The sequence below is a fragment of the Belonocnema kinseyi genome, chromosome 9 (assembly GCF_010883055.1).
Source record: "Belonocnema kinseyi isolate 2016_QV_RU_SX_M_011 chromosome 9, B_treatae_v1, whole genome shotgun sequence".
In the NCBI taxonomy this organism is placed as follows: Eukaryota; Metazoa; Arthropoda; class Insecta; order Hymenoptera; family Cynipidae; genus Belonocnema; species Belonocnema kinseyi.
The window spans coordinates 28,019,706-28,038,684 of NC_046665.1; the positions used below are offsets into that span (position 1 = coordinate 28,019,706).

An 18,979-nucleotide genomic window follows, 5' to 3' on the forward strand; every position below is an offset into this window, starting at 1 on the left:
ACAGGTGAACGCATCCACTCACACCTGCCAGGCACCCATTTTTACGTTCCTCATCATCAGACGAACATCTCGTGTGAAAATTGGCCTTATCCGTATCACGCTTCCATTTACGTTGTCAGCCCACGGTCTATAACCAGCTATTACTCTCGGTTAAAGCTAATCCCCCTCCCCGCAACCAACCCCTCACTAATCGAAGTTTCGTGGGCCGCTGAGGTTAGGGATATAATTTAGAAGTTATAAAGGCAAGGCTGATGTGTAGATGGTGTGTTTAACATTTAAATCGTAAATATAAAATTGGAAATGAGCAAATTCAGTTTTTCCAAAATCGGCAGAGGTTGCAGTAAAACGTTTAATAACAACAGTTTTTTTTAAAGAACGCACTTTTTTTAAAATCAAGACAATGGCACTACGATCTTAAATTATTATTTCTTTAACCAGTCACCAGGATGCCTTTCCGCCGCACAAAAATATTCTAAAATTTCAAAATAATCCGACTTTCCCGCGGTGAAGATCGTGAGTAGACAATAAGCCGAAACTAATGGATTTACCACTGATTTTCTCGAAACTATCATTCCTATAAAAAAAAGCTTGCAACAAAATGTGTGAATTTCGATGAGATCTACAACTTTTACTCCTAAACATTTCTTTGAATGTTGCATATTAACTGAGATAAACTTGAAAACCCATGATTTTTATGGTTTTTTGAGGATTTTACCATGAAAATCAAATTTGCGCTAATTTTCTCTATCACATTTGTAATCAGCATGTAAAAATACATAAGTATACGAACTCAACATTCACCACCATTTGCATTTCAAAATTCAACATGTCATAAATTTGGTAATTTAGGAAAAAAATTTGACGAAATGATAAATTTATCATTTATACTTTAAAATTGTAAATTTGGAAAATGGTGTAATGTCGAAATTTATAGTCGGGCGACTTGATAAGCTTACGATTTATAAATAAATGTGCAGAAAGACTAATTTTGAAATCGGATAGTTTTGACATTTATTGCGGGGTAACTTAATAAATTTATAATTTATGAAGAAACGTCAATATTCGCCAGTTTTGTAATTTAGGAATAATCTTTTATGTGGAAATTTCTGCAAAATCCAGAAAAGTTGTTGGGTGAATTGATAAGCTTGCAATTTGTAAATAAATTTTCAGCGGGCTACTAACATTTTTTTTAAATTGTAAGTTTATGAAATGCTGTAAGTAAACCCTCTATTAAATATCTTATAGAAACCTATAGAAATGGACAAAAGGGTATATAGAACCATATAGCGCCATATAGAAATGTTATAAATTCGGTATGCCTGTACATGGTTTAATATATCCTTTCGTCCATTTGTATAAGTTTCTATAAGGCATTTAATAGAGGGAAATATGACTAAAGTTACTGCACTGATAAAACTAGGTCAATTTATAAATTTACATACAGTCATAAACTGGTTTATCTATCAATTTTGTGCGCGTGCAGATTCTATCTGCAAAAAAAGTCCATTTCAATATTTTGTAGGAAATTGTATTCACATTTTTTGTTTTTATTTCTCAATTGAAAACTGCCTAACCTTTGGTTGATTCTCATTTCTTCCGTCGCTGCAGTGAACAGTGCATCATCTAGCTACGTGATAATCTATACATTTTATCACCCACAAATATTTAAAAAAAAATACGATTATACAAATAAATTATTCGAAAAGTGCCTGCCTATTATTTATTTCCCAGTAATATTTTGTAACAAAATGATTTATTCGCCGGAGAAGCATTAAAAATTATTATTTGACATGTTTACAACACGAAAAAAAAGTTTAAAAAATGATTTGAACCCACTGCAGCGTAGCTACTAGCCAGGCTCTTCCACTGGACCAGCGCAGCTTGATGAATTTCCATGCGTGCGAAATGGTAGAGGTTATGCACCCTTGGCTAATGTGATTTACAAACACTCATAGTTCTTATAAGAGACCAAAAGATCCGGGGCACGTGTCGCATTATTTTTTACTTAATATCAATTGATGATAGTCTCATCAAAAAGTTAGTGTCCCAGAAGAGGTTTTCCCCTTTGAGAATTGTATTCTTGACTCACGGTTGATAACGAAGGGTGCCCTGATATGGCCGATACCGCGTATAGAGTGAAGGTAACAGCTGGCCTGTTGGCTGATTGGCAATACAGTTCCAAAGACACAGACAGGACATGTCTCGAGAATTCTTCTATCATGTCAGAATTGTCAGTAAACAAATAAATTAGCAAACGATTCTAACCAATCAAATGCTGCCGTCTGCTACACGCTCGTTTCCAACTTTCGCAAAATTCATATTTCGTGGGAAAATAATCATTTTCTCAACAAATTTTTTGATTTTCCAAAATTTTATTGATCCGAGGATCTCGCAAAACCCCGGATATTCGACAAGTTTTCTTTCTTTAGTTCGCAAATCCTTTGGAAAAAATATATATGGAATCAGTTTCGTACCTATAAAAAAAAATCAATGTCGGATTGAACCAACACCCTTAAGTACTGATTTGTCTCATATCCAGTACTTTAACGGCACTTTTTAAAGCGATTTTTCGGAAGTTTATTGAATTTGTCTTTGTACCGGAAAAAATAAATTATTCTATAGTAAAGCATCTTACCATTTCAGTTCGAGGAAAAAGCGAATTGATATACAAGGCGTTCCTCCACCAGAATCTTTTACAGGTCAGATGATCGATTATGCCAGGTGAGAAGACGGTCTTGGACAAGGCATGATTTATGGCAATCTCGTTCATTCCCAGTACGAAGAGATAAGCCGGTGTTAACCTTTGGAGGAGATAATTATAGTATCAGTACTTATTTTAAAGCATTCGTAAACAAGCTTATGTTCTTGAAAAACATGCCAACGTGCTGCAGTCGTAAACTGATGTGGGATGAGTAAAATACAACTTTCTATTGCGAGCTTAGGACTCAACATTTTGAGTCAGTTCCGAGTTTGCTTCTAGGTGTTTGTTCCCACGAGATCCACTAGACCAGTGATCGGCAACCTTTTTGCTCACTTTCAAGGTATGCTCAGGCAGGTCTCAGCCTAGTCTTTCCTACTACATTTCGGTTTATTCACAGACCTTAATTTGGGTGAGCTTACATAAGGAAATTTAAAAACCTTTAATTTTTCAAACCAGAGTTTTGGAAATAGCATTATTAGTATCCACGAATTTTTTATATTTTTTGTCAAATCATATTTTTAGTATTTTGCGTCGTCCTAAAATTTAATTTTTTTTATTAAAAATGTTTCTTACAAGGAATCTTTACTATTACTATCATATGAGATGGTGTCAATCTATCGGTGAAGATCGCTTTTACATACCAACCGTGAGAATGGAAAATTAACACTGTTGATCTAAGTTAACTTCTCAAATAACAAAAATTCTTAACCTCTTTACAAACTAGATGGACCCCTGCATTTATGTTTAAAATTAAAATATTGTTCCAAAATAGACATTCTCCTTTCGTTCCACCAGAGGTCGATAGTGTTGATTTTCCATTTCGACGGTCGGTCAAAGGGATCTCCACTGATCAATTGTTACTATCTTCTATGATAGTACAGATTCCTTACCAAAATTACGTTAATAAAACGTAACACCTTGCTAAAGACAGCATGTATTTCTGAAAAAACTTCATCTCTCGATCTCAATACTAGCTTTGTTCAGATGGAGAATGGAGCATCTACAAAGTACCTGTAACGACCCCATTGGATCCCCATTCGCTTCCTTTTTAGAAAACTCGAAAACACAGCAAAGTCAACTTGTAAATTGTTAAAATTCAGATTCTACGTTAAAATTCCCTATAGAAGGTCACGGAATAATCGCATAATTTTTTTTGCAACAGTAGAAAGTTTAAAAAAATATAAGATGTATAACGCCTGTTGATTGCTACTTGCAGGCGATGCGTTTGAAGTGTAGCAGTCAACAGGCGTTATACGTCTTATATTTTTTACAACTTTCTACCGTTGCAAAAAAAACTATTGCGATTATTCCGTGACCTTCTATACGGAATTTTAACGTAGAATCCGAATTTTTAAAATTTCAAAGTTGATTTTGCTGTTTTTTCGAGTTTTTTAAAAGGAACCGAATGGGCACCCAATGGGGTCTTTACGGGTACTTTGTATAGGCTCCATTCGGTTCCTTCTGTCCATCAGGGCGGAGAAAAATGGAAGGTCTGTTTGGCCCTATAAGAATGCAGACAGACCATATTGCAGAGTACACTATAGTACAGCCCTTGGAGAATGCTAAAGCGACTATGTCTAGAAGGTTAAAACAAGAGGTCCAAATCGACAATCGCTGAATGTCGACTCGATTGTTTCGGGCCACGTAGTGAGGTATTTTGGATTTGTTCGTGCAAAAAATCAACGACTCGTCAATTTTCTACCGAATTGAATTTTTTTTTCTTCAAATACTCGCGAATAAATTTACTGTCCGATAGATATGCCACTTTTACAGTTTGAATCGTCAGTACGTCAAAAAAATGTCGAACAACGTTGGCAGTCGTCGGCCTTTTTATTCTTGCAATAAAAGTTTTAAATAATAGGGTAAAAACGTTCATAACGTTAATACTTTTATTTTCAAATTATTCAACGAGAAACTTTTATTCTAAAGAAATCAACGAAAGAGTATTTTATAGAATTTAAAATTTTTTTTTCTTACAGTATTTTATGTTTATTTTAATAAAAACTGTAAGAAAAAAAGATTTTAAATTCTATAAAATTCTCTTTCGTTGATTTCTTCAGAATAAACGTTTCTCGGTCGAATAATTTGAAAATTAAAGTATTAACGTTATGAACGCTTATTAATTATTATTTAAAACTTTTATTGCAAAAATAGAATGAGAATAGAAAGGTTTGCTCTTGCAATGGTTAAAACATAAATAACAATGAGCATGAAGCATTGTTCGTACGAATTACCAAATATTACTCACATCTGAATAGCCTAAAAATCGGCCGACGACTGCCAACGTTGGTCGGCGTTTTTTTTGACGTTCTGACGATTCAAACCGTAATAGTGGCATACCTATCCTACAGTAAATTTATTCACGAGTATTTGAAAAAAAATTCAATTCGGTTGAAAATTGACGAGTCATCGATTTTTTGCACGAACTAATCCAAAATACTCCACAGTGGGCCGTCGCACAGTGGTCAAAAATCTCAAAAATCTGGCCATAACTATAAATTATTGTTATTTCGCGGTAGATTTCCCTACTTGGGGGTTTTTGGGGTCGCTGATCACCAATATATTATTAGTTTTTGAAAACAATATGGCGGCTACAAAATGGCGGCTGATATTCATGCAATTCAATTTTACTCGAATGAAAATTACGATTTGTATGTTTCTGGGAGCACAATTTAATCTTGATATTATTATGGACTTACGAAAAAATAAAATGGTGAGTACAAAATGGCGGATAAAGGTTATGGATCCCGTAAAAAAACCAACAAACTGGCCATAAATGTTAAATGTAACTATTTTATGAGAAATTTCTTTGCTCGAGTGTTTTAGAAGTAATTTAATAAGTATAGACAGTAGTATAATGAGAAGGATATGAATATTGCGTAATTTATAATAAAGTAAATAGTGTATTCAAAATGGTGGATAAAAAATGGCGTATGAATTTTGTGTTTTAATGAATCTTTTTAGGACAAAATGTCTTTTTTAGGGTGTTATAAGACTGTGTATCACGAATGCGATATTTCTCTCACGAGAAATAAACTGTTAATACACAACAGAGAAAAATTGTGATAAATACACATAATGCAATAGTACACATAATGCAATACACATAATGCAATAGAAAATCAATTTATTCATCAAACCGTCTGAATAGTTTAAAGCCCACAAAATACAAGAGAAAGAAATACAATTTAATCCCTTTCATCTTCAGTGTCACTGCAGACTGCTTCCTCTGCCGATGAAGCTAGCACATTTGTGCTTCGAGCGAAGATTCTTTTAAGAATTCGATTGCTTCAGGCGACAATGATCTTTTTTTTGGCTGCAGTTTCCACAGGCTTGAAATATGAGGATCAGAATTGATTAACAGTCTACGAAAAACGTCTTCCATAGTTTTTTCTCTGCTACATTTTCGACTGAAATCCTGGCGGAAATTTTTGATAAATTTATTACAAGATTCCTGGGCTTCTTCAGACATTTGTCTTATAGGCAACAAGGATGTTTCAATTATATGTGCCCCGTGTATCAAAATTTTATGAACACTTGTAGGCATGTTATACCATGGATATAATTCAACAAATCTCCGAGCAGTTGACAAAGCGTACTTTTCAAACTTGACAATGTTAATACCAAAGTCGCATGAAATAACCTGAAGTATTACATGAAACCTATTAATCAAAATTTTGTCTATTCTGGTAATGGACGCCGAGACTTGAGATTTCGCGAAAAAACGGCGCGCCGTATTTCCATCATACGAGCTCCCATATCCCTGTTTTGGGACATCTACTAGGAGTCCTAATTGCTACCGAAAACCAGTTTGAATTTTTTTTCGAGCTTCCATTTGAGCGTTGTCGTCTTTCCAACATTGCCAACATTTCAAATCTAACTTGTACGAAATATGCAGCAGGCACTCGAAGAAACGAATCCACGCATGCAATGATGAAATACCGAATTCTAAATGTTCTGTGACAAATTTTTTTGCACCATTTCATCGATGTTGTTAAACTGCTTTGATGCACATTTGCATAGAAAGCAGCGTTTAGCAGAAGTTTTATTTGATAAGGAATTACAAACTTTTCCGTCAATCATTTTAAGTGCAATTTTGTAAGTAACATTTACCTGTTTACCATTGAAAATTGTTTGAAAAGGCTGCAAATTTTTTTCTTGATCTTTGATATGATCAACTTTTGCTCTCGTTGCTTCGGCAGTTTCATGCAAGAATTCTAATTTCATCGGCCTGCAAAATCTAGGAGAACAGCTAGCAGAACAGCTTAAAATAAATTTTCTTATCTGAAGGTAGAGTTTCGAGAACATTAGCTTCCACTAACAACAAACTTTCTACTATGTGATCTAATATTGATTGCAATGAAATTTGTGCGCTAGATTCGGTAACGATAACTTCCGCTGTTGAAGGATAACATCTTTTTTAGCCTCTAAAACCTGATAGTAGGGGGATATAAAGTACAGTTTTTTCGAACACTGACAGATCTTATGCCAATACACTGATATTTGGATAAATTATTTCCAATTATGAGCGCAACGCCTTCATCTGCAGAGAGAGTTTCTTCGGAAATCTTTTAAAGATATTTCTTGTAATTTGATGCTTCTGAAGGGCTTGCTGCTATAACATCTTTCACCAGTTTCGCAGTACACACGTTTCCTTGGGCCCGGAGACTCATCTGCGTAGCATATCCTAATTCTTCGGGGGTGTACTGTTCACAAATATCTTTCGTCCTTCTTCTTTTTGTCTGGTCACTTAACTCTTAAAGAAGATCTCGACAAGAGGCGGCCACTGCTTCCTGTTGAAGACCTTGACTCGGATTCATTATCACCCGCGACGTCCTTGTTATCATCATTTTCAACACAAAGAAGAACCTTATTTTTAAGCCACACATAATTGTTTCTCAACAAATCTTTTTGGTCCGATGAGAATCTTTCCATCTTTTTTCAAGTCGAAAATAAATTTTTTGAGTCTTTTTTTACACTCATCGTTTAAGGTGTATGAAGTTCCGAGTTTTGTGGAGAGTGAACGTTCTATCATTTCAAAGCAGCTATTTGCGCTTTCAAAAATGTTGTCCTTGATGAGTCGGAATACTTCACTCCGTGTTAAACAAATGAGTTCTTTTGTGTTCTCATGTTTAGTATCTAGAAAAAAAAGTGTCATCGGAATTACTGAAAGTTGCAATCAATGAAAAGAACGCTTTTTGTAAAATTAAACGTGTCGAATTTAATTTGAAGCTTATTTTTTCATTCCCACACAGTCGTGCTTAATTTATATTTAAATATTTTTTAAAAATTATTTAATATATTAATATGATAATCTTATATTTTTGTCATACATTTTCATTGAAAACTTGCACTTTATAAACAGATGGATATTTTGCAAATGATTATTATAATTTTTCCGCTCATTTAACAAATACATTTGGATACAGTCGACGAAATACTTTTATATATTGAAAAAAGACAAAAATTTTAAATAAGGAAGTATATATTCGGTGCGTTGTATAACGGGCATTTATGGTCGTAACTATACGTTTCATATTTCTTATTGAGATAAAAGAATAGGGCCCGAGCTATCAAGACTTTTTTCTAAACTCTGTTTTTATCAGCGTAAGTTTATCTTCAACATTTGAAAACTGCAGTCAGTTACTTAAACATATTTATCTTTGTCAAGCACTTTGATAGTTTGTATAGCTGAAAGTACTTACATTTGCGAAAACAATACATGTCGTGGCATCCAAATTCGTATCTCTATTCAAAAACTGTGAACTTCTGAAAAACTGTTTTTTTTTTTATCGCAACGTGTTTGACTTTTTGACGCGTTTGACGTCTATCAAACAGAGAGGCTGAAGTTGGTTCTAGCAACATGTGTTCTTAAGTACCAATCTTAAACGACGCTAGGGGTACCACTACTGATACTGGAATTTTCGATTAGCGAAAAAAAATTTTTTTCCATTATGGCCAACTTTTCATGAGTTTTGACCACTGTGCGTCGTCTCGGTCGTCTCAAACTGGATGACCCGATCATTGTTAAGGGTCGATTTCGACCTCTCAGATGGTCGATCTGGTAGACGTGGTAATTTCGGATTATCGATTTAATGAATTCAGAAAGTCGACTTGATTATCCCAAAGTGTCAATATAAATATGCAAGGGAGCCAAATTCGATTATCACAGAGGGTCGATTTAAAAATCTAAGGTGATCAAAAGGACTATTTATGGTAGTCAAATATATTTTTTTAAATTATATTTATTTTAGAAATCTTTTTATTCTCAAAATCTGTACAAGCATGAAGTTCTACGATGTAGATTAGTATTTCCTTTACTGATTATTGGTATAGAATAGTAACTATTTATAAATTGATTAAAGTGATCGCACTATGCAATTAGTATAACTTCATGTGCGAATTCAGATATAGAGTATACAATATTCAACATGGTATCCATAATCATTACATAAATAATAAATAAATGAGAAATATAACTGCAATAAAATAAATTATAGGTTAGTTATGAATGGGTTAAAATTCGCTAAATACTGTAGTTATAAATTCGTAGTTTTTTTAAATCATATATAAACTGTTATATAGAACTTGTATGACAACTTGCTGGACTGCACTTTACCTAACAGAAAAACACGCTAATGAGCTATCAGAGCTTTCAATTACGAGGTACAAGAAACTGTACATAAGTGAAAACGCATTTTAATGATAATTAATTTAATTTTGATCACACAAATTTGAAGTCCTTTTTCAACATTAATCTAAAAAGTAAAACTAAACACTCAATACTTAAATACTGAAACTTCCGTACTTAAACGTTTACAAACGTCGCTTTTCAGCTGATTCTCTTCTTTGTGTCCTTCGCAATAACGGGTTTTTTCCATGTGGTTGGTGTAGAGTACTTGCGGTACTTTTCGTTGTTTGAATTTTTTAGACGATACAACATAAGTCTGCAGGAATTGCAAATGACGTGAGGAACCCATTTTGTTTCTTGGTGCAGCAATTCACGGTCAAAACACTTTTCGTAAAGACTTTTCACTTCCTCGTCGATTAATTTTCGCAAACTGTTCACTTCATATTTACTGCAAATATAACGGAATGAATTTGAGCTATACTTGTAGGCATGCGATTGAGAAATGATCGCGGTTTTTTTCCTTGTAGCATGAGACTCTATACCAACCAAGTGATCCATTGATGAGGAGCTACGGTTGCATGATGACGACGTCGGAGAGCCCGCTTTCCCACCCTGACCATACGCCGATACTGGGGTTTTTCCCTGCATCGTAATACACTTTTTACCTGTGTTTGCCATGACGGCATGAACGCCGTTTACCCAGGGACTCAGCCAATTTGGATCCGTTGCCCACCGTCACCACGTGGAGGTGCCCTGGTTACAGACACAGGCGAATAATGTTAGCAACAAGCGGTTACGAAACTCCAGACATTTACTGCTATTAATGTCAAAATATGAAAGTACGCAAGAACAGGGTTGCCAGCGTAATCGGCTAGGTTAGGTCAGGTTTTTTTAGGTTAGAATAGGTTTGACCTCTTTGCAGGTTAAGCCCAAGCTGATTCAAACGGTACCGCAAACACAACGGGACAACACAATCAGTTTAATTGTGTTTCGTGAGGTTAGGTTAGGCTAGGTTAGATTTATTTCTAGCTTAGGCTCGAGTTGACCCATTCAATGTAGCACACATTTGCTACTGGAAAAATATGCTTCCAGAGCTTTACGTGTAGTTCAATAAATTTCTGTTAATTCAGGTTAAGTGAGGTCAGGTTCTGCTGGATAAAGTTATGTTAAATAAGTCGTTATCAGGCAAGGGTTGATCCATCACAGTTGTCAACATGTTTTTGAAGTCAAAAATTTGCATCACTGGCATTATTTTGAAATTTATTTGCCTTAGTGCATGATTTTTCGTCATTTTTTGAGGTTATGGCTTAACCATGACGTGATGGGTGATTTTTGATACCGAATTTGAATTCAGCGCCCCAAAATCCATAGGAATACGTGTGTCTTGTTACCAGATCCGCACTTTTTTTTTTGTGTGGCTGTGTAATCAATTAGCATAAAAATCATTATATCAATTTTATATTTAAATAAATGTAAAGTTTCGAAGGTAGAAATTCAAATATTTTGAAACCCAATGGATTTTTAAATCGGAAGAGATGAATCTTCAATATACATGATAACATTTTAATCAAACATACAATAGTTACATTTTCCGATAAACCAATTTTTAAGAATAAAAACAAATTATTAGTACAGTTTAATTTTCGACCAAATATTTTAATTTTCAAGGCAAAATGACAAATTTTGTAGAAAGCAGTAGAATTTTTCCTGAAAAGTTTATTTTAAATAAAATACTTGAATTTTCATTACAAAATTTGAACTACCAACTAAAGAAGAAAATTTTTTAACCAAATATTTTAATTCTTCTTCTTTATTCATAATGTGGCCTACAATTATACAATTATTCACAACTATTCACATAAAGTCTTATATCTAGTTCCTTATCTCTATTTCCCGTGATAGCACAATTTATAATCCAGGAGCCAGCGACAGTTATTTGCGACCAATTTCCTTCCGCCTAATACTTTGGGGAATGCTTCAGATAGGTGTGTTGTAAGCATAGTTGGGCGTCAGCTGCGGCACAATGGGTGGGTGGGGCAGGGGCAGCCGCCGCAACGTGTGAAAAACAAAAAGATTTCAATAATTTCCTTCCGCTTGAAACTTTGTGACATGATAGTTAATATGATATTTAAACCAAAAAAAAACCGTCAGCTGGCTCCATGCTGGTGGAAAACCCGTTAGCTGGCTATGGAAACATGTAAACAAAAAAAATTAATGCAATAATTTCCTTTCGTTTACAACTTCGTTAGCTGATAATTAGCATGATATTTTTTATAAAAATAATCGCCAGATGGCTCTACCTGCGTGGAAAACACGCCAGGAGAGGCAGTGAAATTTCTCGTGAGTAACGCTCGGCAATATATAATAGGTTAGCTGACGGGTTTTCCACCCACATACAGCCAGCTGCCTTTGTTTATTATTTCAAGTATTATGTCGAATATTACCTGATAAATTTTGAAGCAGAAGAAAATAATATATGAAAATTTATCCCAAGTACATAAAATATATAGTATAAGTATAAAATACCAATAAAAATAATTGCTGGAGTACGTCATGTTGTAATTTCTTTTGAAACTTTTATGCACGTTTGAACTGTATTTCAAAGCGAACGTTAAATGAATTTAAAATATTTTATTAATTATCTCAGAAAATCGTAAAACAATTATAAATAATATTTTTAAATACTGAATTATGCTAATATTTTTTTAGATTAATTTTTAATCTCTGCACAATTTATTAGATATATTTTACGGAAATAGAATTCGCACAGAGCAAGATCACATTAAGTGGAACCCCATTTTCCACTTGATCATGAAACTTAAATCCATGCAATGTTTTATTAAGTATTCACTATAAAAAATTAATCTCCAAAACAGTTTTTCAAAATTTTTATTTTTACAACAATTTGCTTACAATGAAAATTTTGAGTGCTTTCAATTAAAAAAATTAATTTCTAATCAGCCATCATACATCAATTCATGAAATTTTCAGGATTTATTGTTAAATATCTAGATTTTTATAAAATATTAAAAACTTAAAATTATTTATTAGCCTATTGTTAGTTAACTTTTAAGTAAAGAAATGCAAATTCCAATGACTTCTCGGTCAAAAAATGAAATTTTTTCTGTGGTTACCCAGGAAACAGAAATCCATTCACTTCTGTTGAATGGGTTTCGAAGGCTTTTAAATTGCGTATCTGTCACTCGAAATCTAAATTGCCGCCGATTTGTTTTTTAAAGGCGTTTAGTCGTTATAATTTTGTTGATTAACGTATATGCCGTCAAAGACTAATAGCTGAAATAGCAAAAGGAATCTAGTAGACCTGCGCATAATTTCTTTTAATTTTTCGATAATTATTCAATTGAAAAATTCGTGTAAAATATAGCAGTTTAACCCCAAAAAAGTCGTTCTCATTCAAAAAGAAGGAAACCAATTGAATATAACCTTACTTGAAATGGTCATTGCAGTACATGGCAGATTCGAAACTGCTTGAGAAAATGACCGATTCACATAGTCGCAAATCTGTAAATTACAGATACGCAATTTACAGAGTCATCTTTTCAATATGTTCTTTTTTCTGGATAGGTGCGTTATACATGTAAGTTCAATATTTTGGAAAAAAATTCACTGCTCACGATTAATTTGAAAAAGATAAATTTATTTATCACCACGCGCCGGGCGCTGTCAGTACATCGCGCGGCCGAGTGTCTCAGAGTTTTTACAACTCTGGTCGGTCGTAATAAAGAATGACAATTAAAAACATTATTATTTAATTAATTTTATTTTTAAACATAATATAAGGAACGATGAAATAAGATAATAATTATTATTAAACTATGATAGAGAAGATTAAAAAATAATTAAATACAAATTTTGTAGAAACGCGTTATCTTCATAACTTAGGCCCGATAAGACTGTCTTTTCAAACTCCCCCCTTAAACATCACAGGCTCCTTTGCCATTGGAGGTGGCCAAGAAGTTCCATTCTGCTTCAACAGCAAAATCATTCTTGTGATTATTAGTTGGCAAAGTTATATTTATTTTTATATCGTACAGCCGCACAGTGGGAAAAAGCACCTTTTTTGGACCAAAATCGACCGACAGTGCAATTCTTAACCAATTTTGATTTTTTTTCTTTAGAAATGATACCCTTTTTTCTAAGACTTTCAAATTCATTAAGAAAAGTCATCAATCAATTAAATAAGTAACGAAAAATAATTTCCATTGGGTTAGAGTAACTACAAAAATTGTGAATAATTCTATAAACAAATTAATTCACAAAAGTCATTTTTTCGTGTTTCGCAATGATTAGCTAATTTTAACCAATAGCTTTTGTATAAAGTATCACAGATAATGATGTACGCTTACAATAAGTTAGGAATAGATAATAATTGACAATTATTTAAACAATTTTTACAAACAAATGCACATTTTGACCATTTTTTCATGAATAGCTCTGATTTTTTTTTGCGGAATCAATGCCAAATGTCTTGCAAAAGAGTCTTGCTGACATATTTTTAATAGTGACAGAAACTGGTAATTATTTTTTTTAAAATTATGAACAAAATCACATTTTTACCATTTTTCTTATAGGCTAGATTTTTTTGCAGAATTAACTGAAAACGTCTTGGCAAAGACTGCTTGCAAATAAATCTTTCTTGAAATAAAATAAAACAAATGAAGCAAAAAAAATTGAAGTTTCTTGACTTGAAGTTTCTGCAGCTACAAATAAATTGTTTTTGGTATCAACTATACCTAAAAACAGTTGAATGTAGCAGGAGCAACTTCAAGTCGTTGTTGATTTGTTTTTCTGCATTTGTTTTATTTTGCTTCATGGAAGACGTTCACAAATAGACTGCGTGTTTCTACGGAGATATTGAGGGAATCCTTCGAAGTATTTTTTAACATGGAATACAGAATAAAAATCAGTACTTATGTGACATCATTTGGAATAGCGATTCACAATCAAAATGTAACAAAGTAGATTTGATTTTGGATAATAATAATGTTACGTCTTCTCTTGATGAAAGTCAGTTAATGGTTATAAGAAAAAAATTGGTTGACTCTTTTATGCCTCTGTATAATAGAAAATGGAAAAGTGCCTGTAGGAAAAAAGCATTTTTTGTTGAAAATCATGCTGTATTCTTAGAAGCAGAGTTCAACGTACCTTTTCCTTGCCCACCTATCCAAACAAAAGGTTTAACTAATGTTCTAAAGAGAGGAATACCACGATTATTATTTAAAGATGGATCCGAAAAGACGAAGAAAAGGCGCGTCCAAGAACTTGCTTCAAATTATAGCAAGGAAGAATTATCCAAAGCACTTTCATTGATCAAAAATGAGTCCGATAGCGAATCTGGGACGCAGTTTCGTAAGGAAGATGATGACGAGAATAAATTGGAAAGAATCTTAGCGATGTGCGTAGATTTAGGTCTGTCGATGAGGAAATACGAAAAGCTAACAAAGTACAATGAAGAAATAACTGGCAATGATTCATATGCGCCGTATTTAAAGATCTCCGAAGCGAAAAAAGCTTGTCATCCAGGAAACGGTGAGCATATAGAGACATCTAATTTAGGAGCAAGTGTCCATTCCATAAGTTTACTGGGTCATACAGTTAAGCGAATCTTGTGACAAATGGAAAAAGATGATCTCGCTAATCTTTTTGTTAAAAATCTAGTGCTCTTTGGAAAGTGGGGTATGGAAGGTGCTTCTGCGCATCAGATGACACGGCGAAAGTGGTCAAAGAAGAGTGATGGTGTGGGTGCAACGATGAATCTTATAACAGTGATTCTAAGTGATTCTGAGAGTCAGTAGAATGAGTTTTGATATCAGCTTTGACTTGATGTATACGATGATTCATGGAAAGGTATGTAATATTCTAACTGGACAGAAAGCATCTTCTCGCTGCAATATTTGAGGAGTTGGATCAAAACATGTTAAAAACTTACCATATGTAACTAAAATTCCATGCAATGAGGCACATTATGAATTTGGTCTCTCGACGTTGCATGCCTGAATTCGTGTTCTGGAATATTTGTTACATGTTTCCTACAATATGGATTTTAAAAAGTTTTCCGCGAGAAAAAAGGAAGAAAGGGAAATGAAAAAATCAAGAAAGGAACGTATACAGATACAATTAAGATCCAAACTGGGTTTAAGAGTTGATGCTGTGAAACAGGGTTATGGAACAACAAATACCGGAAATGTTGCCCGTTCCTTTTTGGGAAAAGCTAAATCGGTTCCTAAAATAACCGGTTTGGATCAAGATCTGATCACCAGATTCTTCGATATGTTACAAGTTATAACTTGCGGAAGGATAGTTAATTGTGCGAAAATGAAGACTTACTGTTTGGAAACCGCTGATCTTTGCATAAATCTTTATCCTTGGTATAAAATGCCACCGTCAGTACATAAGCTTCTTATTCACGGAAGTGATATAATTCAATCTTTTGAGCTACCAATTGGTTGGTATTCAGAAGAGTCGCAAGAGGGAAACAATAAGATCTTTAGAAAATCTTTAGATAAGCAGTTATAGAAAAGTAGAATCCAGGAAGATGAAACCTCTGTCAGAAATGGCTGAAAGCATGACAATATTCAAGGAGTCAGCTCGATTCTTACTTACTAAAGCATAAATGCCTACCTAAAAAAGGCCCATTTCAGGGCGACATTAGTCAAAAATGGCTGAAAGTATCACAATCTTCAATGAGTGAGCTCGATTTTTACTTAATGAAGCACGAATGCCTACCTGAAAACGGCCATTTTCAGGTCCAGTTAAGTCAAAAATGGCTGAGAGTATCACAATCCCCAATAAGTGAGCTCGATTTTCACTCACTGAAACAAGAATGGCTACAAACAATATGACAGCAAGGATTCTTTTGCAAGACATTTCAAATTGATTCCGCAAAAAAATCAAGTCTTTACATAAAAAATGGTCAAAATGTGCAATTGTTTATAAAAATTGTCTAAATAATTATCAGTTTTTGTGACTTAAAAATATAATAGCAAAGAGTCTTTTTCAAGACATTTCGAATTGATTCCACGAAAAAATCAAGCCTTTACATGAAAAAGGGTAAGGATGTGCATTTGTTTATAAACATTGTTTAAATAATCAACAATTTTCGATCACTATAAAAAATATTACAGCAAGGTGTCTTTCGTAAGACATTTCAAGTTGATTCTGCAAAAAAAATCAATCATATTCATGAAAAATGGTCCAAATGTGCATTTGTTTATAAACATTGCTTAAATAATTGGCAATTATTATCTATTCTTAACTTATTGTGAGCGCACATCATTACCTGTGATACTTTATACAAAAGCTATGGGTTAAAATTAGCTAATCATTGCGAATCACGAAAAATTGACTTTTGTGAATTAATTTGTTTATAACATTATTAACCATTTTTTTAGTTACTCTAAGCCACTGGAAATTATTTTTAGTTACTTACTTAATTGATTTATGACCTTTTTTAATGGATAGCGTCTTGTACCAAAAAGGAGTCATTTTGGCAAAATTAAGACATACTGTAAACTTTCAAGCTTCAACAGATTCTTTTTGTTTGGAGAGATGAGACGCTTGAGATGTAGCAACAAAATCACGTTTCAATAGCTCAGGGCACTTATTTTTCAAATAATTTAGAAAATCTTCTTTGTTGTAATTTGCTTCAACGATCTCACTCCTGGAAATTGCAAACAAATAGGATAGCACACACACATATTATGTGTTCCACTTTTTTCAGCGGAAATACATTCTCGTGGCCGTAAAGTTTTAAAATTTGTCAGCCCAATTTTCTCATCAGGGAAAGCTATTTTGAATTTCATGTATAAATCATGTATATTAAATAATAATAGTCTTTTTTGTTTTTGGATTTTTTTACCATCTTATACAACCAAAACATCGTCTTCGATTCCAGGCATCATGCAACTGACGTCGTCCGATAAATAAAAAATTTTTACGCGATCAAGTGTGAAGTTATCCAAGCTTTTTCCTTTTTCAGTTTCAGGTTGTAACGCTAACCCTGAGTTTTTTCGAATACTTTTAGCGGTCTGTACCATTCTCTTCGAGACTTTAAACTCATGTCGTATGATTTTTATTAACCAATCCAACGGAAGTGTGGTCAAAACATGGATTTTTTCGGATGTGTTAGTTTTTTGATCAAAAGCAAACTTAAAATTATTGATGAGGAATTCATTGGGATCTGTGTTATTATTCAGATCATTACGACCGACTAGAGTTGTAAAAACTCTGAGACACTCGGCCACGCGCTGTACTGACAGCGCCCAGCGCCTGGTGATAAATAAATTTATCTTGTTCAAATTAATCGTGAGCAGTGACATTTTTTTCCGGAATGTTGAACTTAAATGTATAAAGCACATAACCACAGAAAAAAATCCACTTTTTGACCCGGAAGTCATTGGAGTTTACATTTGTTTATTTAAAAGTTAACTAACAATAGGCTGATAAATAAATAATTTTAAGTTCTTAACATTTTATCAAAATATAGATATTTAGCAATAAATCCTAAAAATTGCATTAATTGATCTTTGATGGCATATTAGAAATTGATATTTTTATTCAAAGTACTCAAAATTTTCATTGTAAGAAAAATGGTTCTTAAAATGAAAATTTTGAAAAACTGTTTTGGGGATTATTTTTGGATAGTGACTACTTACTAAAATACTGCATGGATTTAAGTTTAATGATCAAGTGGAAAATGGGAGGTCCACTTGATGTGATCTTGCTCACAGTAAAATTACTCAATTTCATAATGATAATTAAAGTTGTAGTTCATTATTATATTATTTGTAAGTGTATTAAAGAACTCAAATGGCATAACCATCAAAAATTTTTCATTTCTAGAATGAAAACTCCTAATTTGAAATTTAAACTTTTAAATTAAAAGCATTACTTTCTGAAAATGGTACAGTCCATAAATTAATTTTTTTCATAATCATAAGCAGAGTGGCGCCTTAACCGAGAAACCAGGAAAGATCGGGAGAAGACCGGGAATTTAATTAAAAAATCAAGAATTTATTTCACTTTTGTTGAAAATTATTTTCTTTAACTGAAAGTTTGAATGTCCATTTTTGGTTGAAAATTATTCTTTTCTTGTTTAAATTTCAACAATTGGGGTAAAAATTTGTCTATTGTCATTGAAATTTCAATTCAGCTCTTCCGCTGAGAATCAACATATTTGGTTTTTAAATTAAATTCCCGGTCTTTTCCCGATCTTTCCCGGTTTCCCGGTTAAGTCGCCACCCTGCGTATGATTATTAAAAAAAACTTCAAGGACCGTACCGTTTTCAGAAGGTGATGCTTTCAATTTAAAAGTTTCAATTTCAAATTAGGAGTTTTCATTCTAGAAGTGAGAAAGTTTTGAAGGTTATAACATTTAAGTTCTTTTGTAACAGAGTTGTAAGCGCCCCATCCAGTCACGGCCCTGTGGACCTGGGAGAAGGAGTGGGGAACGACACCCCCAGCAGTGATCCCAGATCTGAAACGAGATGCGGTCCAATACTATGACAAGGCTATGTCCGTGTGATTATAGTAGGAGACGCTGTAAATGACTGAGTTGCGCGCGCAACCCATTTCTCCTCTTCTGAATTTGAAAACTCGAAGATGCACGATTTCCGGTCGGAGCACTT

General features: G+C 33.6%; 1 protein-coding gene across 5 annotated transcripts in view; it reads right to left on the reverse strand.

The window, feature by feature from the left end:
* LOC117179461 (nose resistant to fluoxetine protein 6-like) overlaps positions 1-18,979 on the reverse strand; it is an 824,251-nt gene that overhangs the window by 429,091 nt on the left and 376,181 nt on the right. For all 5 annotated transcript variants that reach the window (XM_033371296.1, XM_033371298.1, XM_033371297.1 and 2 more), the window contains one exon: positions 2,636-2,801. In XM_033371296.1, coding sequence (XP_033227187.1) covers positions 2,636-2,801 — 166 coding nt within the window. The remainder of the gene's footprint in view (positions 1-2,635; positions 2,802-18,979) is intronic.